Genomic DNA, 27,307 nt, shown 5'->3' on the forward strand with positions numbered 1-27,307 from the left:
GGGTTCCCTAGATGCACCTTGAATCCATAAATTTAAGTGAAATATATCAGTCACACAAGCTTATAGACCATATGATTTCTTTTATATGAGAAATCAAACATATAAATGCATTAACACTTAAAAGAAAACATAGATAATAAGAAACAGTAAGTTAAAACTTTAGCAAATGGGGAAGGAAGCAACAGATAGAAGGAGAGGGAGAGGGAACAGGGAAAGGGGCATAAAATCAATTATATACAGGTACTAACTAGCCACAGTGAGTGTATTCATTCTGTATCACAAACATGTACTACAAACAGAGGGGATCCCCTCAAGATCTCTGTATATTTTCCACACAGTAGTTGCATTTTTTTTTATTTTGGAACAGATAAATATTTCACTAAGAAAAAGCAAGGAAATGAGTGTTAGAGTAATTGTAATTACTAACTAGGACTTGTTATAAGAAAGGAATTTCTTTAAATCTGCATTTAAGCAAAGGGTGACAGAAAAAGGGAGAGGTCACTTTATTTTCTTTTTTTTTTTTCTGTTACTGGGATTCAAACTCACGACCTTGTGCTTGCCAGGCTGGCGCTGTGCCCCTGAGTTAAATCCCTAGCCTCTGGAGAGGTCACTTTAACAAAATGGTTTAGCTACGGAGTAAAATCATGCTCATCACAGTTATTTATATTAGTTTATATATTTTTATAATACATAATAGTTATGTAGAATATATGTTAGTGTGCAAATATTTTGTTACTCACTGCTTATATATATTCTTATATATGATTAAATTTGCTTTATATTTTGATCATAAAAGAAATCCCTTTAGAAATATGCTATGGCATCATGATTTTTAAATTATGTTTTATGGCTATTCATTTATAATTTTCTGAGTTATACAGAAGCAATATTTACCTTATGAAATATTTGGGTAGAAACAACACATTGGAATATCACATTTCTTTACAAAACAGACTTTCTTTAGATTTTTTTTTTCCTAACCCATATGTGTCCTTCCTTAACGTTTGAGCTTCTCTCAAAGGTGAATTGTTTTGTGTCAAGTGGTAATGAGAATATAAGTACAGGAAGATACTCAAAAGTTCATTTTACAATTAAAGAATGGAATTGTCACAGACATAGATATCCAAAACCTAATATTGTTTCAGATATTTTATGTAAAATATATAAAAATTTAATCACATAAGAATCCTACTGTAGGGATTAGATATTTTTGTAATCATAAACTTTAAGAATGAATAAGAAAAATGAATGTAAATCATTATGTAGAGACAGAAGCACATGATTTTAGTGGCTTTTGTTTCTTAAACAAATTGTATGAATTTGGTGGGATTTAGGAAATTGCAAATAAAAATCAATATTTAAAAATGTGATCTCCCTCATAAATCATATCTGAAGAGTTGCTCTCATAAATTGAAAATAGAATAGTGTTTATCAGACACTGGGTTAAATAGAGGGAAGGAGAAAAGGAAGACAGGTAAATAAATGGATACAACATTATAGGAATATAGGAAAAAGCAGTTTTGCTGTGTTGTAGAATAATAGAGTGTATGTAGTTAACAAGAATACATTATAGATTTCAAAATAGAAGAAAGGAATTTGAATGCACTCACTATAAGGAAATTTTAATAGTTTGACTTTAAGGTTAAAAGTATCCTGTATTGATCCCTACCCAATGTACCCGTGCATTAAAATATCACATTATGTACCTCAAAATATTTGTAAATATTTTGTGGCAGCAAAAGTGTTTAAAATAATTGAAATAATTTTAAAATAAGAAGATGAATTGGGTTAAAGAAGAAATGATAAAACTTCAACTCTTTTATAATTATGCTACAATGGTAGAAAACAAAGAGATCCATCTTCATGGCTGGAAATGCTTAAACAGCCAATGTTCAGACATCCCTCACATACACAAACGTTATCAGGGTAGCTTGTAGTTTTCTAAACCATGGAGGAATAGTCACTTACTAAAAAGCCAACGTACAAATGAACGCATGGTAACTCTGTTGCCTGCTTAGGGGCAGTTATAACTTACCTCAAAGGAACATTTTCGATCCCATTTCACCCATGCACACAGGTAGTTGATTAGCACTTTATCACTTAGAACTGTGAGACTAAGATAAATTTTGGATTTCATATTTCCAAATTTTGAAGGAGAGATTCTGATGCAAGGTAGTTTTGTAAAATATGCTATTTATGTTAATGAACATATTTGGTTAAAAAGGCAAAATATCTTTACTTTTTTGTTCTTCTAATATATGAAGAAGATAAGTAGAATTGAAATATTGTATCTCTTCTTGTTTATCAGGCCATAAGAACCGACTTCGGATGTATCATTTGACTTGGCTGAGGAACAAGATTTTGAATAATGATCCAGAAAGTAAAAAAAGGCAACAAGAAATGTGGAAGACAGAGGAAACTTACAGAGCTATTGATAAGTTGATTGGCTGTGAACACTTCAGCCTCCGTATGTCCCATTTCACATTAACTATACCTGTATAAAGTTTCCTTACTTTCACTGAGCAAAGTACATAATTATGAAATGCAAAATAGAAATAGGAAAGAATTTGCAACTTCGAATGCAAAGTTGAGTGAATTTCATGGAGACGGGTTTTTTCTGCCACAATCTTGGCTGTTAATGGGAAACTATTTATCAGCTGAAATTGCTATTGATATTAAATTTGGTGTTATTTCTTCTCCTTTCTTCCCTTATGAGTCACAGTAAATATCCCAGTTGAACTGGTATTTTTCCTACCTCTATACAGCTATAAATGCTTCTGCTGTTTCTTCAACAACCTATAGAGATTTATGATACTTCTTCAGAATAGCAATAAAATAGAACTTCTTTTAGTAATAATCAGAAATTTATAAGTCAAAAAGAAACTGTTTCTGTGATCTGGCTCCCACTGTCAATATTGATTATTCATTGATTATGCATTTTGTGTGATTAGATAATGTTTTTTATACCTTTGTACCTTTACAACCATCCACTGTGAAATAACATAATGGAAGAACAACCCCAACATCTCAGAATCCTGCTTTCAGCTGTCAACTATGAACTAATGTCATCCCATTCTGCTCCATTTCTGAAGCAAATCCCCTTTACTCTCAGCCTTACTTTTCTTCTATCCCTCTGCATTAATTTCCCATTCAAGAACAGGTAGTAGATAGTTCAAAGCACTTTATATGTACTGCGATAGAATATTTCTGTCCTGACTATTTTTGTTCTACATATAAAGCAGCTTTATCAGGATATTTTTTCTCATGTGCATGGATATGTACACATACACCGCTAAAAGGGGGAATGAATACCTCAATAATTTAAGCATTAAATAAAAGCATTATTTTCTTCAAGTTTTGCATATCACTACTCCCTTCCAATCATATTATGTAAATGCAATAAACTTAGAGGTGAAAGATACCCCAGATGTTATCCAGGAGTTTATATTGCAGAACCAGTTCCTATTAACTTATACCTTTTAATTCAATAATAGATAGTTACGAAGGTAATAATCTTGCAGACCTGTGCTCTTGGCAAGAGGATCGGTTACTTAACTACAGTTTTCCTCACTGGTCCCATTCCAATCTACTCCATCATTCAGAACAACCGGTAGACATTTGTACCATTGACAAGTGCACTGGTAGTGTGTTCACACAGGATAGCTATGATTCATACTTTCCAGGTGTTTTCATGACCTTTCAAGATCCACAAAACAATAAAGTAGCAACAATCATTGCCCTATAGTAAATGTAATTGGAAATGTATAGGGAAATTTCAAATCAAACCTACTACGTTTTACCCCACTAGGGTAGCTAGAATCAAAACACAAACATCTACAAATGCTGGAAAGGAAAAAATAGAGTTGTCACACACTACTAATGGCAAGGTGAAATGAAACACCTACTTTAAAAACATTCTAGCAGTGCTACCTAAAAGAAAAGAAAACATGCGTACTCATATACAAAATGTACAAAACAACTCTGTTTTTTCTGCATCCTCTCCAGCATTTGTAGATGTTTGTGTTTTGATTCTAGCTACCCTAGTGGGGTAAAAAGTAGTAAATGCCCTATAGGAAGTGTTTGCTTAACTAAAACAGAAAATGAAAGAGTAAACTATGAGGGAGAGAGAGAGAGAAGGAAAGAGAGAGAGAGAGAGAGAGAGAGAGAGAGAGAGAGAGAGAGAGAGAGAGAGAATTCCAATCAAGAAAAGAGGGGTTTAATGGAAAGTATAAATTTATTGAGTAATACAGCATGTTCCATATGAGCCAACAAGAAAGGTTAAAAGCAAGCATATACTTATTTAAGAAACAGTCCTATTGAAATAATTGAGATACTATAAAAATGAAACAATTTAAAGTACACAAGTCAATGATTTATGGTATATTTATAATTATGCAACGGCTATGATCTAATTTTCATTCCAAAATAACCCACTCCCATCCATTAGCAAACACTCCCCATTTCCTTCCTTTCCCTTTTCCCTACTCTTTTCATAGTCACAGCCATTAATTTATTTTCTTTCTGGACAACATCTGCCACTTCTTAACTATGAATATAAATGGAACCATACATTATGAGGTCTTTTGTGACAGACTTTTTCACTTAGCATAATATTTTCAAGGTTCAGCCATGTTGCCTCATATACTTCATGTGCTATATAATTATATTGAACAAATGCATCAGTATTTGTTTACCTCTACCTGAGTTGATAAACATTTTCATGCTTTCTTATTTTTGGCTATTAGTAATAAAGTTGCTATTAATGTCTTGTATATCTTTGTATATATGAATATTCTTGTACATTTTGTATATGAGTACGCATGTTTTCTTTTCGTTTAGGTAGCACTGCTAGAATGTTTTTAAAGTAGGTGTATCATTTCACCTTGCCATTAGTAATGTGTGACAACTCTATTTTTTCCTTTCCAGCATTTCTAGATGTTTGTGTTTTGATTCTAGCTACCCTAGTGGGGTAAACAGTACTAGGTTTGATTTGAAATTTCCTAGTGATTAATGTAGTTGAGCATCTTTTCATGTATTTACTGGTCATTTTTTTTTATCATCTTTGGAAGAATAACTATTCAAGCATTTCTCTATTTTTAGTTGCTTTGTCCTTTTGTTGTTAGTTTGAGAATTATTTAAATATTCTTTTATTCTGGGCCCTGACCAGATGTGTGGTTTGCAAATACTCTTTTCTAATCCATAGGCTATACTTTCAACTTCTTGACTGTATTCCTTGTTGCACAAACTTTTTAAATGTGATGTATCCTAACATCTATTTTTTTCTTTTGATACTTTCACTTTTGGTGTCAAACTTAAGGCTATCTTGACATATTCAAGGTCACCAATAGTTGTCCACATACTTATTGCTGAGTTTTAAAGTTTTAACACTTACATTTAGGCCTTTGATCCACTTTGGGTTAATTTGTGTATGTGGTAGAAGATAGAGTGTCCAACTTCATGCTTTTGCATGAACATATCCAGTTGTTGCAGCACCATTTGTTGTAAACTATTATTCCTTATGGAATGGTTTAGGCAGCATTAGTATGGATTTATGGGTATATTTGTTGAGTGTAAATGATATCTCATTCATCTATATGCCTAGCCTGATGACTGTACCATAATTTTATCGCTATAGTTTGTAGTTTTGAAATCATGAAATGAGTCCATCAATTTTGATTTTTATTTTCAAGATTGTGTTGGTTATTCAGAACCTCTTGCCTGTCCATGTGAAATTGAGGAATAGCTTTCTCATTTCTACAAAAATAGGCCATTGGAATTTTAATAGGTGTCTCATTGAATCTATAGAGCTCTTTTTGACTATTGTTGCTACCTTTAAAATGTTACGTGTAACCATGAATGAACATTAAATTTTTTTCAGTTATTTACATCTTCTTTAATTTTTTCATAAATATTTTATAGCTTTCAGTGTACAATTTAAAATATTCCTGAAGGCTAATAAATAAACTGCATGAAATTATATAGTAATCATTACTTTTGAAGGAGCATCAAATTGTCAACAAGTAGCTTTAAAAAATATACGGTTTTGCTCTTACATTGTGGTTATGATATTTTCAATAACAAATGCAAACACTTGAGTGCTCTTGTTAAATCTGTGGCATTGTTACTTCTTTTTATTTTATCATTGTAGTCCAACATGAAGAAACAACATATATAGCAATTGCTTTGAAATCATCAATTCACCTTTATGCATGGGCATCAAAGTCCTTTGATGAAAGCACTGCTATTAAAGTGAGTGGTCTCATTTTCTTTGGCATCATACCATTTTTCTTTTCAGAAGAAAAGTAAGCAAAGCCATATTTTCAATACAGTTGCAGTGTATACCATTTTTCTACAGTTAATGCAATTTGAATATATCATGTCAGTAGTTATCATTTAGCTCTTTTTAACCACTTTAAAAGCAATACAGAGCATCAGAACAAGGGAGAATGTGAGGGAAATTCCTAAGCTCCCCCCATCACCCTCTTACATAACCTCCTCACAAGCTCCTCACTCTCAATTCCTGTGATCTGCATGAATATCTTCCCTTTCAAAGTCCCAAACACTGGCTCTGAGAAAATCCCTGTTCTCTCTTAATAGAGGGGAAGGGAGCAGAAAGAAGGTAAAGAAAAGTTTGGGAGCCACTGGAACAAGGCGGAAGAGAAAAATCTTTGCTTCGATTACTATCAGTACAATAAGTAGTAATGCGAGTAACGGATGGGTCTACATTGCCTACAAGCTGAAAGTCTGAACAAATTTCTCTCTAGAAGGGGCTGGGGATTTAGCTCAGCGGCAAAGCGCCTGCCTGGCAAGCGCAAGGTCGTGAGTTCGGTTCCCGGTACCGGAGAAAAACCAAAAAAAAAAAAAAAAAAAATTTCTCTCTAGAACCATTGTGAGATATGGTAATTAGGCTTACATGTAGTCTATCTATGTTTACTATGATTTTTTTTTTTGTTTTTTTTTTTTTTTTGGTTTTTTTCCGGTACCGGGAACCGAACTCACGACCTTGCGCTTGCCAGGCAAGCGCTTTTGCCGCTGAGCTAAATCCCCAGCCCCTGTTTACTATGATTTAAGTGTGCTTCAATTCCAGACAAGGTGCTGTTGTTTTTTATCATATCACCTTAATTAAGGACTGTAAATAATTGCAATGCTCCAAAGTTCCACTCAAATAGGAATGTTTTATATTTATTGCAGTGTAATGAGGGCCGATTAGTGAAGTGATAACATTCTGTCAGTGGAATAGCTTCTAATAAGGGATATATATCAGAATTAGCTGAACCATTTGTTAAACATTTAGGTCTCAGACCCAATCGCACACAGAATTAGTGTATCTGGAATGAAGCCTGGATCTGTTTACATGTTTACATCATTTTGTAGGCCAAAATATCACAATAAAAATGGACTAACACGTATCATTGTTGGGGGCTGGGGATTTAGCTCAGCGGCAAAGCACCTGCCTGGCAAGCGCAAGGTCGTGAGTTCGGTTCCCAGTACCAGAGAAAAGCCAAAAACAAAACAAAAAATAAAAACGTATCATTGCTTCTCCAGGATTATTTCCACAATAGCTAGATATATTTTTATAAATGACACACACTGCTGTATGAACAGTCTTGTTTTGCTTGACACAAATTACATCACTGACATGATCTTCACTGTCAATATTTGGGTACTGTTTGCTCTTGACTGTCAACTGATTTGTCAGAGGTACCTGGTATGGAACCCAGAAATCAGAGAGATATGTACCAACAATCTCTTGAACCTGATACACTGTTCCTATCAAAGTCCTCACTCCAGTCCTTGAATTCCACCTCAAGACCCTAGTACGGTGAATTCTGCAATGCTTAGTCCTCCACTGTGATCTGGACTTGGCAGGGAACCCTGTATGGCTATTTGTGTCCTTGAACTAAAAACCATAGAAGCCTAGAGCACACCCAGTTGATAGTAGGTTAACGTGTTGGCCTTTTTCATGTTGTACTAAGTATGCTTCAAGCAATCAGTAGACTCTAAAGGACACTAGGTGTCTTATGAAAATTATATACAAAACTGGCAAAAATACAGGTGGTTAATCCAGACGTGCTGTGTCTTTTGTTGAAGCTGAAGACAAGGAATTTAAGGACAGCAAAGTGCAGGGTGATATAATGAACTTAGAATCATTGGCAATTTGATACTTAAACTATTTACACCCTAACTATAATTGTTCATTTGTTGTAGTGACAGATCTAATAAAATCTCCAATATATAGGTTTTTAAATACATTATGCTATTTAAAATATCTACCTAGGTTCTACAAACAGGTAAACCCAGAAAAGAATGGAAGAATTTCTTTGCCTTAGCAGAGGGTCAGTTTTTGGCCTTTTGGTCATACTTGGCTTTATATTTCAGGTGTTTCCAACTCTTGATCACAAGCCAGTGACACTTGACCTGACTATTGGTTCTGAGAAAAGATTAAAGATTTTCTTCAGCTCAGAAAATGGATATCATAGCATTGATGTAGAATCCGAAGTTTTATCTGATGTGATCCTGCCAAGTAACGTAAGTTAATATCTTCAAATCCCTAGAAAATATTGCACAGCAGCATTACCACTTTCCAAATATTAAAATTCTAAAAAGTTGAAAATATGAATAAAAACACTTGCACAGGAATGGGAAACTAAAAATTATCCATAGAATACCAAAAAGTGACCATGCATAAACAAATATCACTGATAGTTTCTTAGTCCAGTTCAGCCATTTTGCTTTTCTGGCAAACAGTGTTTAGTTTCGTTTGTTGATTTATTTTTTCCCAATGAATGTAAATGTTAAATTTACATTTAAACTTTGGATTTTTATTGAAGAAGACTGACAATCTCAGTCCCTCATTACTATCCAGCCATTTTCAGCCAAAACTGACTCATGCCTGGCCCCTTTTAGAAAAGACGTCGGTTCTACATTCTCTGTCCATCTTATTATGCAACTGTAATATTTGGCCCTAGGAGGCATTTGAGGTCAAGGCCTGTGGCTTAGTCCCTTTGTACCTCATAATACATTAACAGAATTATTCAGTCCAAAACAATTTTGAAGCACTGTTACATACATTTCCTTCATTATTGTATTACTTTAACTGTGGTATATAGCAAATAAAAATACAATATTATCTTATAGTATCAATTCTTGCCTGAAATTTCTTTTCTTTTCTTTTTTTTTCCCAGTACCAGGAATCAAACTCATGACCTCATGCTTGCCAGGCAGGCACTGTGCCGCTGAGCTAAATCCCCAGCCCCTGAAATTTCTGATCAAAGGATTCAGCATTTTGATAACCTATGCATATCTACTCCTTTTTAAATAATTATAAAATAGTGAAATATGACACCACATCTAAAATAGGGATATGTGTAAAAATACTATATATATCATTTTTATAAAGAACTTGACCATAACATAATAGCCTACACACATCAAACAAAATATAGTAATGGGTCTCATAATTTTTTGACAATTAATCCTTTTTTTTGGAGACAGAGTCTTGCTATGTAGTTCTGGCTTTGAACTCATTATGGAGCCCAGGTTGGCCTTGAAATCGATGCCACCCTCCTGCCTCATCCTTCTAAGTGCTAGAATTACATAGGCGTGTGCCACCATGCCAGCCTCAATTTTAAGCTATTGAAAATTGTATTTTTTTTAAAAGCTTGAACCAACTATTGTGTGTTGCACCCTTTTTGGGTTTCATATTGTAGACAATTAACATTTTAGCATATTATCATTACGCAAAAATTCCTGGAGAAAACTGCTAAATACTCTTAAGTCACTGGAGTGATGTGACATTTTGAATAGCTTTCAAAATTACATCGTACATTTCTAATAAATTGCATACAGCATTTTTTAAAACATTAGTAAAACATTTAAAATGTTTTGATCATATTAAAAATCATTATCAGGCTGGGAATGCAGCTCAGCAGCATAAGCAGCTGCCTGGCAAGTGCAAGGTCCTGAGTTTGATTCCCGGTACCCAAAAATAAGAAAGTACCAACAATCATTATCTGAGTACCTAGCAATTGCCTATGCTTAAACAAAACTTAGCCTGTTTGTAATGTAGAGAATACTGAATCAATTCCATCAAAAGTCACTTAGATCTGAGACCAGGATAATTTTACTATAAATATTATATTATTCTATAGTTGTCTTCCATAGCTCCCTGTGTCTTGTTTTTATATTATGTCAGATAGCCTTTATTAGAAGTGAACGCAATATCAAACATTTTAACGTTGGTTGACATTTACACTTATTTGAAAAGCCACTGAAGAAATTTGGACACAATGTTCTATCTAGCCAATAAGTAAGAAAACATATTTCCTATTGAAGCAAGCCATTAATTACTGTGAGAGTTAGAATGAAAGAAGATGAGTTTTTAAAAATAATTCTCTGACCTAATTAGGATACCTTATGTATACTCAAAATTAGATTTAGTAAATGCCCTAGAGTCTTGATCCAGTAAAAGAGAAAGGATCTTAATATAAAAGAAAGGAAGGTCTTTTCTGCAACTGAATGTACTGAAAATATTTTTCCAAGAGTGCTGAATTACAAACCTGTAATGTTACAAGAAGCCATGTGTGCCAAAGAATATTTGGTTACTTCAGTAATTATCTGAGAAGCAAGTGAATTAAATTGGAGGCTGTCTGGATTATTATAAACAGATTTTATTGAGACAACCTTCTTTCTTGCAACTTTTTGTATTTTCTTCCTTCATCTCTTTTCTGATTCAATTGCTCATGCAAGTGCCCAGAGAACGCATTAAAATTGCTTTTCGCCTCTGGATCCCCATTTTAGTTTTAAGGATTGTTGTTGCTGAGACATGGACTCAAGCTCTTGGCCTGAGTATGCTGGGTCTGGCAAGTATACCTTCTGAGCTTTCATTTTTTTCTGTAACTTACTAATTTGAAGAAACAATAGAAGAACATAATTTCTCAGGGAAGAACTGTCAATGTGATAATATTAGCTTAAGCAATTTTTGTCAGATTGTTTTATACATCATGGAATTTAGACATGCTCCTGAATTTGTGTATTGAACGTATCTTAATAATATAAAAATTGGATACCAAATCCTACCTTTTTTGCAAAAAGGGTATGACTGTTATATTTCAAGCTGTGAAGAATATTATAAACTCAAGCCTTATAAACATTTTAAACTTAAACTATTTTAGGTTATTTTTTATTCTTTATTACAGTGAATTTTCTGATAACTGATGGTTATGTATTTGTTACATGGTCCACATGTTCCTTACTAAAATATTCATTAATTGTTAAAATGTATTGTAAAGCCAAGTCTATAATATTATCGAGGTTCAAGAAAACTCTCTTAAACAGTCATGTTTACCTTTCATAAGGTAAGCAGCTCTGCAAGTGGTGGGAAGCCTGCTGTTTAATGTAGAAACAAAAGTTACCTTACTCCCTGCACTTTGAACCTATTTTGGTCTTTATGCTTAGACAAGCTACTTCAATTAAAATAGTAGTGATAAAAACGTTGGACACAAATCCTATGAAACCTAATTCCATCCCCTGGAAATCATTATATCACAGAATATCATCATTTTACCTGACTCCTTGGGAATTGGCATGATGCTCACCTTCAATGCTGAAGCTCTCTCTGTGGAAGCAAATGAGCAACTTTTCAAGAAAATCCTTGAAGTGTGGAAAGACATACCATCTTCTGTAGGTATGTATAAAATGAACCCCTCTTTGAGATTATTCCAAAGAAAATTTTTAAGGAAAATGTGTACTAAGTAAAAGTCTACTGAAAGACTACTTCTTCTTAAAGAACAGAGGGATGTTTTGGAGTCTCTCACATCTTTTCTCTTAGTAAGGTGAAGCAGGTGTTTCTCAGATACTTAGCAAATTTGAATGACTACTAAATAGAAATCAATTTTAGTTACCTTAGATGTTCATTTTGTTAGATTATTAAAACAGGAACTAATTTCTTTCCACAATACTCTACAATTTTGCTTTAAGTCTCTTTGCTTGCAGATTTTACACAGATGTTGAAAACACTTCTTTCCATTGCATTCATTTTGGAGGATTTACCTTTATTTAGGAGACTCCTGTTACAAAAGAATAACAAAGCTTTTCGATTTCATATAGTCAGTAGTGTTCTGTTTAGTGAGTGATATCCCTGTGAAGACTCAAATCCTTCAGAAAAACAATGGATACGACTGGAATGTATATAAGATACCAATCTGATGGCCACATAAGGAAAACTGTCTTTTTATTTTCTTCTGAACAGGACATTTTTTTCCTGAACAATGTAGGACTTGTGATCTGGGAAATGCAAATAATTTGGGATGCTTGTGTATGTTTCTAGGCTTGGTGACTATATGGTTAATTCCAGATAGGGACCAGAATGCATAGGAAAAGTAAAAATGTTGGAGTGAAATTGATTATTAAAATGGAAGATAATAATTCCCAAAGAAAAGGAATTTGAAGGAGAAAGACAGGGGTGCGGCAGGGCAGTGCTGGGGGATTTGGGTAGTTTGTCAAGAGAGAAACCAGAGTCCCAAAAATCTCTATAAAGTAGGTAAAAGTGATCCCCATGTGGTTTTAAGGATAGTTTGAAAGAACTAATTTTGGTAGACATATTTTTATGGGATGATGGCACTTTGCATTGTGTCTGCACAATCTTTTATTTTTTGCCCACCTAGTCAATGTTAAGGACTGTCCTGAAAACCTGCTCCAATTTCTTTAAACAGGCAAGTATTCACAGCGGGTTTCAGACCATTTTAAGTGACAGAAGATAAATGCTTACAATATAATTGACAGATCTGGGGCAACAGAAGTAAAAGTAATCAATCATGTAATAACCTTCACAGTAGTACTCTTGTGATTAATGTTATTTGCTAACAGGAATGAGGTAATTCCTTTCAAATGGGAAACTGAAGACACACCCTACACCCCCTGTACTTATGCCATTAGACAATCAGAGGAGTCCAAAGGATCTTGAAAAGTTATCTTGTCCAATTTTTGGCCTCATACAGGATAATTTGTTATCTGAAATAAGAAAGCTATTTTAATTTGCTAGAATTTGAAAAACACTTACACAGAAAATAAATCGTAGCCTCATACTCACATGGTACTTTTAGTTTTAAGTTTTCAGGACATACATGATAGTGCTGATGTTAAAGAAATTACACTGTTTTTCTGTCTTCAGAAAACTGTTTCGTTATTTAAAACTAACTCAGACCCACATGTTCCTAATTTAAATTTTACATTTCCTTGAAGAATGACAAATATTTTTGATAGCAAGATCATTGCTCAGCATTTCCAAACAAATACAGAGAGGGTAGCGATTGCTGGCTGTTTTCCTGTTTTCAGTATCACTGAGTGAATCCCATTTTAGAAAGCATGCTAGCCCTGCAGCCAGGTTAAGTGCCATTTTAATGTGGTGCAGGACTAAGGTACAAATTTTGTGACATCATGTGAACAATGTTCTTGTACTTAGCAAGTAGCTTTTGCATTCGGTTTAGAAAAATTTTGCTATTTGATTGCTACTTTTTACTGAAGCAGTCACATGGACAAAAATTCAAATCCATATAGACAATGCATTACTCATTTCCCTTATTCAGACCACTGATTCTTATTTCCTTTATACTCTGCGCTGATGTTAATTCTATTCTGAAATTAAACTCAGAAAGTTCTTCCAGGACAGCCATTTTTCTGAGTCAAAATATGTTTGTAATTTAATTTCAATTTTGAAGTCAATTTCATAAATAAGTAATTTGGATTGTAATAAAAAGATGCAGGAGATAATACATTCTTAGTAATTTTGTTTGAAAGATCCAGTAATCACACTATTGATTTGAAAGGTGCATATATAAATATTTAAGAATTCCTTCATGTATCCTTTTGTGTATATTTAATGAATACATATGTAGGACAGGTAAATTTTGGTTTAAATAAAGACATCATAGAAGCTATAAGAAAGACAAGGAAAAATTTTTTCAAGATATATATTGTAATTATATCAATGTATACTTTCTTCTTTTCAAAATAGAAAATGGAAAATCATATTAATGAATTCTGATTTTACTCATGTTAACATGGAAATGGAAGTCCTTTATGTTGGTATTTTCAAGATTGTTCTATTTTGAGTTAACAATTTTATGATTTCATGTATTTATCGAAATTTTATTTTCCATAAAGTAGATAAACAATAGTAATTTGAAAGTTAAACATGTAATGGTAAGTTGCTCCCTGTGCCACAAAATACTGTATAACACCAGTTGAGTGTATGGTTATCTACATAGTTAGGTTTTCTGCTTCAAACCAATTTTTGTCATAACCCGTTTTGTCAGAAAGTATAATTTGGCTTAAAAGGTGAAAACCTTAATCAAATTTTTTCTCAGACAGAAAAATCATTTAATGGCATCAAATTGGCCTTAGTTCTGCTTATACCATTGTAATTTATTCAATTACATTAATGGTGCTAATGTCATTATTTGAATAAGTCATATTTTAAATTTTTAATTTATAAAAGTCAGTTTTCCCATATATAATAGTTGGCTAGGAAGCCACTCCTCAGAAGCAGAGTGACTGAATGATTGACTATAGAAATAGAGGGAAAGATGGCTTTACCTGAATTGCAATGAGTTTCTTTATAATCGAACAGCAAGTCTGGTTGTAATTTTCCATCACTACGGGAAAAATCTGTTTTTGTGATATTTTTCATTGGTATTTTAGCTTTGGAGTGTACGCAGCGGACCACAGGATGGGGCCAGAAAGCCATTGAAGTGCGTTCTTTGCAACCCACGGTTCTGGAAAGTGAACTGCAGGCCAGGTCAATCAAGAAACTGAGATTTCTGTGTACTCGAGGAGACAAGGTACAGTATACACCTTTCAGTTAAAGCAAAACTAAAGCAGCAATTGAAATTAACTAAATAAATATATGTCCTTTTGTTATTGGCCATAAATATGCTTCTGTTGTGTTTTTCAAATTAACATGCCATTGACAAAATCAAAATTTCAGTTTGCAGTAGAAATATTGACTTGTGAAATGATGAAATTTTGTTTCAAAACAGCTTCATTTTCAAAAAAGTAAAAATTGGCAGGTATGTCTGAAACAAAATTTAGCCATTATTTATTCAATATAAACTCCTTTATTGTCTTTGATCCACCATTCTTGTATAGTCATATCAAATATTTTTAAACAAACATGCTTATGCAAATCTTTGTAAATAATGCCTTTTATTAACATGTATTAATTGTACATATTAATGTGATTCAAAGTCATATGCTAGCATACACACACAATGTCATGGATCAAGTTCAATCTTCATTTATCCATCACCCCTACATTCTTCTAAACCTCTAGTAATCACTAGTCTCCATTCAGGTTAATGTTTTTTAACCTCCACGGATGAACGAGAACATGAAGCACTTGCCTTTCTGTGTCTCGTTTATTTCACTTAACATTACATTTTCAATTCCCATCCACTTGACTGTAGATGACAAGCTTTCATTCTTTTTATGGCTGGATAATTTTCCGTTGTTCATTTGTGCCATACTTTCTTTATTCATCAGTTGATGGATAGCTAACCTGATTCCAAAGCTATGGTCAGTAGTGCAACAATAACACATGGACATGGCAGTATCTGTTTGATATCAAGCAGCTACTGCCAGGGATGGAATATAGCCCGGGATGGAACACCTGGATTGCATACAGTTTATTTGTAGTTTTTTGAGAAATATCTATACTATTCTCCATAATGTCTGTACTGATTTGCAACCTCATGAACAGTGTATGGGAGTTCCTTTTTTTTTCCCACATCTTTGTTGGCATTTATTGTTTTGATTTTTTTGTGTGATTTTTTCAAACCTATGTCTCATAACTGTCAACACAACTGAATAATAAAAGAGGGAAAATGTTTACTAAAAATCTAATTCTTGAGTTAGGCTTCATTCAGGTACTTTAAAAGCTACATCAATTTATCTTTCAGTACGTATTATGATGTCTACTTTGCAGGAAAGGTAAAGAAAAATGAGATTTGGAATTACTTGTGTAATTTAGTAAATGTCAACAACTACTTCAAATAGCTAGATCAAATAATTCATTCTATAAAACCTGGATCATGTCTACTTATAACAGTTGAAGAAATAATCCTAATAAGAATAAGAAACAGGGCTGGGGATTTAGCTCAGCGGCAAAGCGCCTGCCTGGCAAGCGCAAGGTCGTGAATTCGGTTCCTGGTACCGGAGAAAAACCAAAAAACCAAAAAAAAAAAAAACAAGAATAAGAAACATTCTTATTTAGAAGAGACTGAAGCTAAGTGTGGTGTCACATATCTGTAACCCCACCACTAAGGAGGCTGAGGCAGGAGAACTGACGCAAGTTTCAGACCATCATGGGTTACATAGTTAGTTTAAGGCCAGCCCGAACTACATAGTGAGACCCTGTCTCAAAGAATAAAACAAAAAGTAAGAGACTGCAGAAGACTGAAGTTAATTTTAGTATAGCTAGGTTAAAGTTCTCTGAAGCAAGGAAAGATGTAAATTTGCAAAGCACAGAGATAGAATGACAAGAACTAGGATTTGAGGTCAGATAGACCTAAGATACAGTCTTGGTTGCCATGTTAGTAGATATAAAAATCGGAGAAATTTGATCTTCCTGATGTTTAGTTCCTGCATCTCCAAAATGGGAATATTAAGAACTGCTTCACAAGGAAGTGTGCAAATTCACATACAGTGTGTATAGTAACCATCTCTTTGATTGTTTGGCACATAAAATGTGTTAAGCTAAGGGCAGCTAGAATATCTTCTCATTATTATGAAAACTTTTGCAGTATAGCCATTGTGGATGTCAAAAATCAGACCTAGCTGTGAGGCCTATTTGATATTTATGTCCATGTTCTGTTTTAATTTTCTCTATGAAAGAGTACTTATTTATTCAACCTGTCCTCTAAGCTACTGGCATAAACTCATTCTTTAAAACTATTAATGTCAGTTTATTTCATGACAATGGATAATTATACAGAGGAGAAAATTTCAATGACTTCTTAAACTCCAGCAGTTAATAGCAAATATCATGAAAATGAGCTGTTTCCTCATAGTAAGAGAAAAACCAATCTGAATAAACCTTGATTTTTAAAGAAAAAAATTATTAATCAAAACAAATCATAGGGGCTGGGGATTTAGCACAGCGGCCCAGCACCTGCCTGGCTAGCGTGAGGTCATGAGTTCAATGCCTGGTACCAGAAAGAAAAAAAAAAAAAAACAAAAAGAAAATCATGAACTTCAGCAGATGAATGCCACCTACAAAAATGATTTAAACTGTATGAATTGCAAGTATATAAAATATGGTAAAAGGTCATTTTAACTATATAATTGAAACTCCAAATTAATATTTTAGTCTTTAATTTAAGGAAACCTGTCTAAAATAACAGTATATGGTAATATTTTAATTAGGAGGCCCAGATAAACTGAAATTATATCTATCTTAGTATTTAACACTGTTGATTACTAAATCTTTGGTTGCCATATATTAAACGTATACTGATAATATCTTTCTCTTTCTTTTAAAGCTGTTCTTTACCTCTATCCTGCATAATGGCCACAGCAGGGTTTATTTTATGACCCTTGGAAGACTCGAAGAGCTCCAAAGCAATTATCCTGTTTAAAAGATTCCAAGATTTGTTACAACACTTACAAACATCATATATATATATGCTACTACACCTTTAGTTTTCTGAGATTAAATGAGCATTCAGTTTTATTATTAAAGAAATATTAAATCAGAAACTTAATTTTTAACGTAGCACAGAATAGTTTTAATGAGAAAAGCAGTTTTATATATAAAATTTACTATAGCAATCTTTATGTACTCCAATGGTGTACAATATCTTTTGCACAAACTTTCTAACTTTTGTCACTGTGAATTTAAATATTACTCTTAAGACAGTTGGATGGTATCTGTGTTCAAATTTACAGCATGAAGAAATCTGTTATAAGTATATTAAAAACAGCTTTCAAAAGGATTGGCACTGAGTAGGGTTTTACAGAATGAGAAAAATACTAACAAATACATGTACTTTCTCCAAAGTCATGTAAAAAATAAACATTAGGTCAGTGATGGCAAGCCTTTTAGAGCTTTCAGAGATAACAAACAGCCCTTTGGGGCATGCATCCCATAGATGGCCACCACTTGTTGGATCATAAAACAAAAAATGTAATGATTGTGCTAAAACTAAACTAAGGTTGAGCAACCTGTATGCACAGAGAAAATTACAGTGATAAATGAGGAAAGATCACCTGTTTCCTCACCATAAAGCCCATAGGTAGAAATCAGTTGTATTTTCACTCCATGTTACACTGGTTTCCTTCATTTTATAAGAAAAGAGTAAAATTTCAAATGATTGGTTTTACTCAGACTCCCCAAAGATGTGCAATAGCTGCTTCTACAAATCACCAAATAATACACTTGCAAACCTGAATAGGATTGAACTCTAATACACATGTACTGTAGAAATAATATTTCTTTTGCTTTAACACTTTAGACATCAAATTCTATGCCTAAGATTGGTTAATTTTTCAAACTTATCATCTGGTCACTAGTAAGACCATTGGACAGTACTAAATATTTAATCACAGATTAAATTATACATTCATTTCCTACAATTATTAAACAAAATTAAAATAATAATATATAACAACAAAAATATCACCTCCTAATACATAAATTTTCAGATTTCTACTGCTGTAAAGTGAGAAATTAATTTAAAATTATTTCAGGGATAATTCCATGTATAGATGCAATGCTATAAGTAAAGAAATGAACAGATTTTGAAAAAAGTTTACTTCCATGATGTATCTAAATCTGCAAAATTACAGAGGTAAATGTAATGCAATCTTATTACCCAAATATATTACAGACACCACAGATAGGTGATGTTTCATCACTTATGTAAGTGCTACCTGGTAAAAAGAATAATTTCTGCTTATCTATCCTCAAAACGCTGGTTAGTTTTGGGGCGATAGAGAAGCAACACAACCACAACAAAGTATACCTCATTTATAATTCCTTTTAGTTCTGCTTCAGAAATCTGAGGACAGTGCTAGTGGGATAATAATTTTCAAACTACCTGGAAACCAAAATTTCAAAGTACCTGACTAGGTGTGATTTCATGAGAGTGCATCATTACTTGGCACATTGGTACAAGAAATGAGGATTTGGATTTTCCAATCACTTATATTAATATTGTAGTAACTCAGTGATGAGAATTGAGGAGATCCTGAATCCATGAATTAAAAAAAAATGAATGTGATTCACACTTCTGTTACTGTGACACAATGATGTGGTCCTAAAACTGGTTTATCCTTGAGTGTTTACAACTCAAATAACTTTTTAAGGCAATAGTTTTAAAAAGAAAGTGAATTTTATGTTGAAGTATTTCCTTAGAAGTAGTATTATTATAAATTTATATACCAAGAGGCCATAGGGGAACTCTATACATGTTCCTCTTTGCTGAGCAGACAGAGCTTGCTATGTTTGAATTTCAGAAAATTTTCTCATTTAAATATATATAGAACCAAGTCTTTAAAACTTCATTTTCTAATCATATTATTTACTCAAAGTTAAGTTTAAAAATAAATTTTAGCTTAAAATCATATTTTAAGGTAGTAATTTTGGCAAATAACTATTTTAGAAAGTCAAATCCCATTGTGCCGTGTAACAGTTAGTCCAGTAAATGAGCAACAGTTAACAAAATCTACAAAGTTGTCCCAGTGAAACCGTATAAGAATGACTATAATGTGTAACTGAGTTTTGAAGAATAAGCCACTAATGAAGAAAGAAAGGTGGTCACACACCAAGAACAGAGATGGAAATGTTGAATACCTGAGTAGAAAATAATTGAAGTGGTTCATAGGCAATCAGTATTTCAAACTTAGATACAAACCCATCATAAATCTTTACACCATTTAGCAGCTGAAGTAAGAAAATGGAAGAAGCAATGAAATTTCATAGTGTACTTTGTAATACACAACTAAAATTATATAGCCACTTCATCTTGTGACAGCAGCACCTGGAAGCCCCAGCTCATCACAGAAGTGCTTAGGGATACTTCCAAAAGCCAATTTTGCTAGCTCTGTGATTTGATGCATAATAGTTCTAATTTAGTTTTCTTCACCAAAAGTATTGTACACAATAAAAGGCACTATTGGAAATATTTGAAAACTAGAAACTTTGGATAAATAAGTCAAGTGAAAAAATTTTGGAGTGGCTGAGTTAGTTGAAGTAAGGGTAAAGTTCTCAGAGGAAACAAAAGTGATTATTAAAATGGTAAAACAGGTAAAACAGAATCACAAATACTAATACATGCACATATACTGACATTACAAAGTATAAATTCAATGTTTTTTGCCACCATTTGAGATAAATTAGCCACTGTTTTCTTCCAAGCTTCATTTAGTTGAAACAGTATCCATAAACCTGGGAATAATGTGACACACATTCAATGGGATTTTTAAGTACTCTTCAATTTGTTTTAAGAAATGTGTCTCTTTAAGTCAATTTATTTGTAATCTGTACTCTAAAAATATTGGAACTATCTTTGATACTAATAATTTCACCCCAAACTAATGAATTATTGTTCACATTCTAAAAATAAAAATTCAAACTTACGGATTGATGTCTTTATTGCAATATACTTGCCTAATGATTTGGAAGTAGGACTCATTTGCGGACTATTCATTTCTTTAAATTATGTAAGAGTGAACTGATTAGTAGATGGTAGGGGCTCCACCTGTTGTTCATTAGTGATTCTGGCCATGGAGTGGGTAAAAAAATCTTTCTGACTACAGTGGTGAAATTAGAAACTGAAATATATTCATTTAAATATATGAGCTTTTACACATAGGAACAGACTCACATAGTTTGGATAAAACACAAGAAAAGGGGCTGGGGATTTAGCTCAGCGGCACAGCGCCTGCCTGGCAAGCACAAGGTCGTGAGTTCAGTCCCTGGTACCGGAAAAAACAAACAAACAAGACACAAGTAAATGTTAATGCTGCCTTGCCCCACCCCATATCGTCAGGTCCAGTGGAGAGCAAAGAGCAAGAACCCTTTCCAAAGACAGGAGTAAATCTTTATATTTTCTTAGCGTTGAAGAAAAGTTTAGTGCAGTCTGATGGTGGAAAGCAATATGAAACAATCATGGCAATTGCCAGGAAAAGTGATTCCATCCTTTGGGGCCATAGAAAGTACAGAACTTCCCTCAAGAAATTTCTCAACACGGAACCTTTAAACCCTAGTCCCACCTACTTTCTGTCATCTCAGGACAATCTAGAGACACAGTTATCAGACGGTTTCCTTAGGACCTGCTGAGCAGGGCTCTACTTTGTCAAACATGGCCAGATATTCAGAAGTTGAACTAACTTGAGTAAATCAAGTTCATCCAGGCTTTTAGAAGCTAAATCAAAATGCTTTGTTACAAGAAAATTCAGCCTAATACTTAGAACCCACTGACTTCAACTACTTTAAAGGATAGTATTATGAACCAAAGACTAAAATTATCATTATGAATTACACTTAGCTAAAACAGAGAGAAGTCCCAATCTTGAGATAGAACGTTAACCTGGGAACCTGTTACTGAAGCCTGGGGACAGGAGAAATCCTGAGGACAAGTCGTCAGCTGTTAGTACCCTTACTGCTCATAATGGGAAGGATGGCTTTGTAGATTGGAATGCTGCAAAGGTATTAAGTGCATCTATTTCCAACATCAATTTCCAATTTAAACCCGCAGTTTTACTTTAGAGCTACTTTGCTCCTTACTTAACAATATTCAGGTTTCTGAAGACAATAAAGCGATTTATCGTGGCCCATCTTTAATCCAACAACTGAACGGTGGTAGCCAATGAACTAAGGTGAAACATGCTTCAAAGGTATTGTCACATGTCATGTTTTACATTGTTTAAAATCACATAAACTGGGGCTGGGGAGATAGCTCAGCGGCACAGCGCCTGTCTGCCAAGTCTGGAAAGGTCCTGAGTTCCATTCCCGATACCCCCCCCTCAAAAAAGACACTGTAAAATCGTGTAAACTAACTTAAAATTAATGATACTAGGGAGTGTAGAATGAATTTTTCAAGGATTTGTACTCTCATACCCTGGGAAACAGCCATAACTGGAGATAAACACAAAATCAGATTTGTTATTTTTTCTAATTTTTATTAGTTCGTTATTGTAGTACATACCGATTCCACGCCTCATGGGGAGTGATACATATACACATACATTTTAATTCTTTTTTCATTCCTTTCCTTTCCCCTCCCTCCATTTCTTGATCCCCTTCCCTATTGCAAAAGATCTATTTCCCATTATACATGTTTTATTTGGGTTGTCATTAAATATTTTGAGTTTGTCATATAAGAGAAACCATGCAATAATTGAGCTTGTGTGTCTGATTTATTTCATTTAACATTATGGTCTCAAGGTGCATCCTTTTTCCTACAAATGATGAAAGTTTATCCTTTCTATGGCAAAATAGTACTTCATTTTGTATAAATGCCACAGTGTCTTTTTTCATTTATCTATTATTGGACATATAGGGCCACTCTCATGATTTAGCTATTGTGAATTGTGTTGCCATAAACATGGATATGCATATTTTACAACAATAAGATACGTTTAAATATTTTGGGAAGATACCTACAAGTGGAATATCTGAGTCAAATGTAATTTCTATTTTTATTTTTATTTTTTAGAAGTTGCCATACTGATTTCCATAGTGGTTGTAGCAGGTTACAATTCCCACCCACCATGTAGAAATATTCCTTTTTTCCACTTATTTGTGTTCCTGTCAAGAATTTATTACTTGATATCTTGATGATACCCATTCTTTCTGGAGTTAGGTAGAATCTCAGTGTTGTTTTACTATTCATTTCTATAATGGCCAAAAATGTTGAACATTTTTTCATGCATTTATAGGCCGTATATACTTCTTCTGATAAGTATCTATACATTTCCATTGCTCAATTATTGATTTGGGTCTTTTATTTTGGAGGGGGTTTGTCTGATTTTTGTGTTCTTTCTATATATTTTAGATAATAATTCTCTGTCCAAGGAATAGCTGGCAAATTTTTCTCCCATTCTGTAGTTTGTCTTTTCACTCACTTGGTTCTTGCCTTTACAGAGCAAAAGCTTTTTCATTTGATGTGATCCCATTTGTTTGTTCTTCATGATATTTCTGGTACAACTGGCATTTTGTTCAAAAAGTTCTCAACTGTGGTTGTTTTCAAGAGGTTTACCTATTTTATCTTCAAGTAGTTTTAGTGTTTCTTGTTTACCATGTATATCTTTGATCCCTTTTGACTTTAGTTTAGTTCATGGTGAAAGATACGTGATTGTATTAAATCTTCTGCATGCATATAGCCAGTTTTTCTAGAACCATTTATTAAAGAGGCTATCTTTCCTTTAGCATAAGGTTTTGGACCTTTTGCCAAAGACCACATATCTAACTGTGCCTGTTGTTTTTTCTGCAACTCCTTTTCTGTACCAGTAATTTATTGTCTGCTTCTGTGCCAGTAACACAGTTTTTTTTACTGTAGCCTTATAATAAACTGGAAGTCCAGCATTCTGATGCCTCCTGCTTTACTCCTTTTTCCCAAGGATTGTTTTTACTAGTCAGTGTTTCTTCTGGTTCTATATGTTTTAAGATTATTTTTCTAAGTCTGTGATGACTGTTGTGTTTTTAATGAGATTGTATTAAATCTCTATATCATTTTTGGAAATATGACCATTTTGACATTGTTGGTTCTGCCTATTCAGAAACAAAGGATGTCTTTCCACTTTCAAATGTTCTCTTAAATCTCCTTTTACAGGTTTCTATAGTTTTCACTGTAGGGGTCATTCACTTCCTTGGTCAGGTTAATAACTACAAATGCAATCTTTCTTGATTCTATTAAGAATGGAATTGTTTTCCTAATTTCTTTCTTGGTGAGTTCAGTATTGATGTACAGGAACACAACTGAAATTTTTGTGCTGACTCTGTAGCCTGCTGCACAACAGAACTTGGATATGAATTCTAAGAGCGGTGGAATTTTGGGGATCTTCTTTGTGGAGTATTGTGTCATCTGCTAATTACAATTATTAAACTTATTCCTTTCCTACACATATCCATTTTATTTCTTTTGTTTACCTAATTGCTCTAGCTAATGTTTCAAGTACTGTATTGAATGAGAGTAGTGACAGTGGTAATCTTTGTTTTGTTCCTGATTTTAGAGAGAAAGCTTTTGTGTTTCCCCCCATTTAATATGATATTGGCGTTAAGTTTGTTATAAATGGCTCTTATGGATTGAGCAAAAGTCCTTCTATAACTATTTTCTTTAGGGTTTTATCATGAATGAATTCTGGGCTTTGTTAAAGGCCTTTTCTATATCTTTGGAAATGATCATGTGATTTTTTTTTCCTTGCTTCCATTTGTGTTATGTATTGTATGTATTACTTTGCATATTTTGAGCCATCCCCACATCCCTGGAATGAAAGCTACTTAGTCATGATGTGTTGGTGTAGAGTAAGCTTCTGTCTGGGGTGACACATCTCAAGAATGAGGTACCTGCGGACGAAAAGAAAAACAAGAGAGAGAAGGTTATGGGATTAGGGGTCTTGCAGCCTCTCGGACTGAAGCCTCCATTACCATCCTCATTAGCCTTTTATAGGGATACAAACAAAAGCAGCAACAGGGCAAATGGGAGGAATAATTAACAGGATTGGCAAGGACAGTACAACTTAATTATCATGGGAATGAGATTTTGACCTAGTTAGCCATCAAGTTATCATTTCTTTGGGCATATCTCAGCAAACCATCTGGTGTTGTCCCAGAAGCTTTCCACAGGGACACAGGTCCTGCTATCACTTCCTTTTACACTAATGCTTTTGATCGACTTCCTCCAGAATCAATCTTATGGCTTGGTAAGGCCCAAAGTCCCACATAGGTGATACATTGAAAGATAAACTAAAGAATGTCCTTCTCCACAATGATGTATAATCTTTTTGATGATTTGTTGCATTCTGTTTACCAGTATCTTGCTGAGGTTTTTTCTGACAATGTTCATGAAAGTGATTGGCTTGCAGACCTGGTTTTTGGTTGGAACCTTGTCTCACTGTCTTTTCCATTGAATCAGGGTTTTGTTAGCCTCCAGGAATGACTTTGAAAGTACTCCTTCCCTTTCAATTTCAATAAATAGTGCAGAATATTGGTAGTAGGCCTTCCCTTAAATTCTTGTAGAATTTAGCAGTGAATCCATCAGGTCCTGCGCTTTCTTCATAAGTAGGTTTTTCTGTTATTCTTTAAATTCCATAACCCACTATTGGATTATTGAGGGCTTTTATTTCATTTAGGTTCAGTTTGGATAATTCATGTTTATCTAGAATCTATCCATTTCTTCGCATTTCCCAATTTATTGGGTTACAGCTTTTCAAAACAGTTGCTAATAATCTGGATTTTGGCAATGTCCATTATGATTTCAATTTTTTCTTAATTTCACAGACTTGAGTCTTTTCTTTAAAAAAAAATAAAATTGGATAAGAGTTTGTCTGTTTTGTTTACTCTTTAAAAAATCCGATTCATTGGTTTAAGTATTTCTTTGTAATATTTTCAGCCTCCTTTTTAAAATTTCTTTTCAGAGTCTTATAATTTCCTTCATTGTAATAGCCTTGAATTTGAGCCACACTGTTTTTTAGGACCATGCAGTGTATTATTAGGTTACTTATATGGACTCATAACTTTACTGATGTGGACATTCACAGCTATAAATGTCTTTCTTAGAGACAAATAATAATTAATAATAATTGATTATTATAATTAATAATAATATTATTAATTTATTAATAATATTGATTATTAATATTAATAAAAATTATAATTAATTAATTTATTATTATAGGTATTCCTATTTTAGGAATACCTTCTTTGTGTCCCATAGATTTTGGTATATTGTACTAGCATTATTGTTTGATTCTAGGTAATGTCTAATGTCTTACTTGATTTCTTCTGTGACCCATTAATTATTCAAGAGTACATTGCTTAATTTCCATGTGTCAACATCATTTCTGTGGTTTCTTTTGCCATTGATTTCTAGATTCATTTTACTATAATCTGTTAATATACATGGGACAATTTTGATCATCTTACATTTACTTGAGCATGCTTCATGGGCTAGAATGTAGTCTACTGGGGAGAAATTTCCATGTACTGCTGAGAAGATGGTATTCTGTTGTTGCTGAGTTGGCACTCTGTCAGTATCTATTAAGTCCATTTGTTCTAAGACTTGGTTCAATCCTCATATTACTGTTTTGAGATTCTGTCTAGTTCATCTCTATTTGAGACTATGGGGTATTGTGGTCAACTTCTGTAATTGTGCTGGTGTTGATCTGATTTTTTACATCTGGTAGTATTTATTCTATCAAGTTAAATGCACCAGTGTTCAGTGAATACATATTTATAATTGTTGTATCCTCCTGTTGCATTGTTCCTTAACCAATATGTTGTAGCCTTCTTTGCCTCTTCTGATCAGTTTCAGATTTAAGTCCACTTATTCTGAAAATAGGAAAGTTACATTATTTTCAGGTTTCAGGTCCATGGAATAACATTTCTAATCTTGGATTTTTAACTATGAATTTCACTTTGGATAAAATGTGTTTCATATATACAGCACATGAGTGGATAATTTTTCTTCACCTTCTCTTCCAATATATGTCTTTTGATTGGGGAACTGAGACTCTGCACACTGAAAGTTATTACTGAAAGGTATTGATTTATTCTGGTCATTGCGTTATTTTCCTGATGCTGATTCCACTTTTTTCCTTCTTGTAATATTTAAATGCTCACCCTGCCTGGTCTATTCATCCTATTAGACTTTTTGGCATTGGTAGCATTGGCTTCGTTGTTTCTTTGAAATCCTTGAGTTTTTAGAGTACTGGTTTTGTGGTCATGAGTTTTCTCAGTTCATTTTCATGAAAAAACCTCATTTTCCATCAATTTGAAAAGTAGTTTTCAAATATATAACATCTGGGTTGGAAATTATTTTTAGGAGGTGGCTTAAAAAACAGTTGTGCTTTAAGATATCTTTAAGATTTCTGTTTAAATCTGCTGTAATTCAAGTGGGTTTGCCTTTCTAAGTGATTTGTTGCTTTTCTCTAACAGCTCTTAAGATTTTGTCTTTGTAGCTGGGTGTGGTGGTACATGCCTATAATCTCTGCACTTGGGAGGCTGAGACAGGAGGATTGCCACAAGTTTGAGGCCATCCTGGGCCACATAGTGAGTTCAAGGCCAGCCTGAACTATGCACTGAGACCCT

The 27,307-nt window shown here is 33.6% G+C and overlaps 1 protein-coding gene across 1 annotated transcript in view; it reads left to right on the forward strand.

Annotated features, from left to right (window-relative positions):
- The window catches only part of Nrk (Nik related kinase), a 121,904-nt gene extending 101,270 nt beyond the window's left edge, over positions 1 to 20,634 (forward strand). The window contains 8 exon segments of the mRNA XM_005412012.2: positions 2,309 to 2,467; positions 6,149 to 6,253; positions 7,977 to 8,036; positions 8,039 to 8,095; positions 8,378 to 8,527; positions 11,525 to 11,686; positions 14,701 to 14,840; positions 17,538 to 20,634. Of these exon segments, the coding sequence (XP_005412069.1) occupies positions 2,309 to 2,467; positions 6,149 to 6,253; positions 7,977 to 8,036; positions 8,039 to 8,095; positions 8,378 to 8,527; positions 11,525 to 11,686; positions 14,701 to 14,840; positions 17,538 to 17,633 (929 nt within the window). The 3' untranslated portion in view covers positions 17,634 to 20,634.
- The last annotated feature ends 6,673 nt before the right edge of the window (positions 20,635 to 27,307 follow it).

The sequence above is a fragment of the Chinchilla lanigera genome, unplaced genomic scaffold (assembly GCF_000276665.1).
Source record: "Chinchilla lanigera isolate Chin_1 unplaced genomic scaffold, ChiLan1.0 scaffold00147, whole genome shotgun sequence".
In the NCBI taxonomy this organism is placed as follows: Eukaryota; Metazoa; Chordata; class Mammalia; order Rodentia; family Chinchillidae; genus Chinchilla; species Chinchilla lanigera.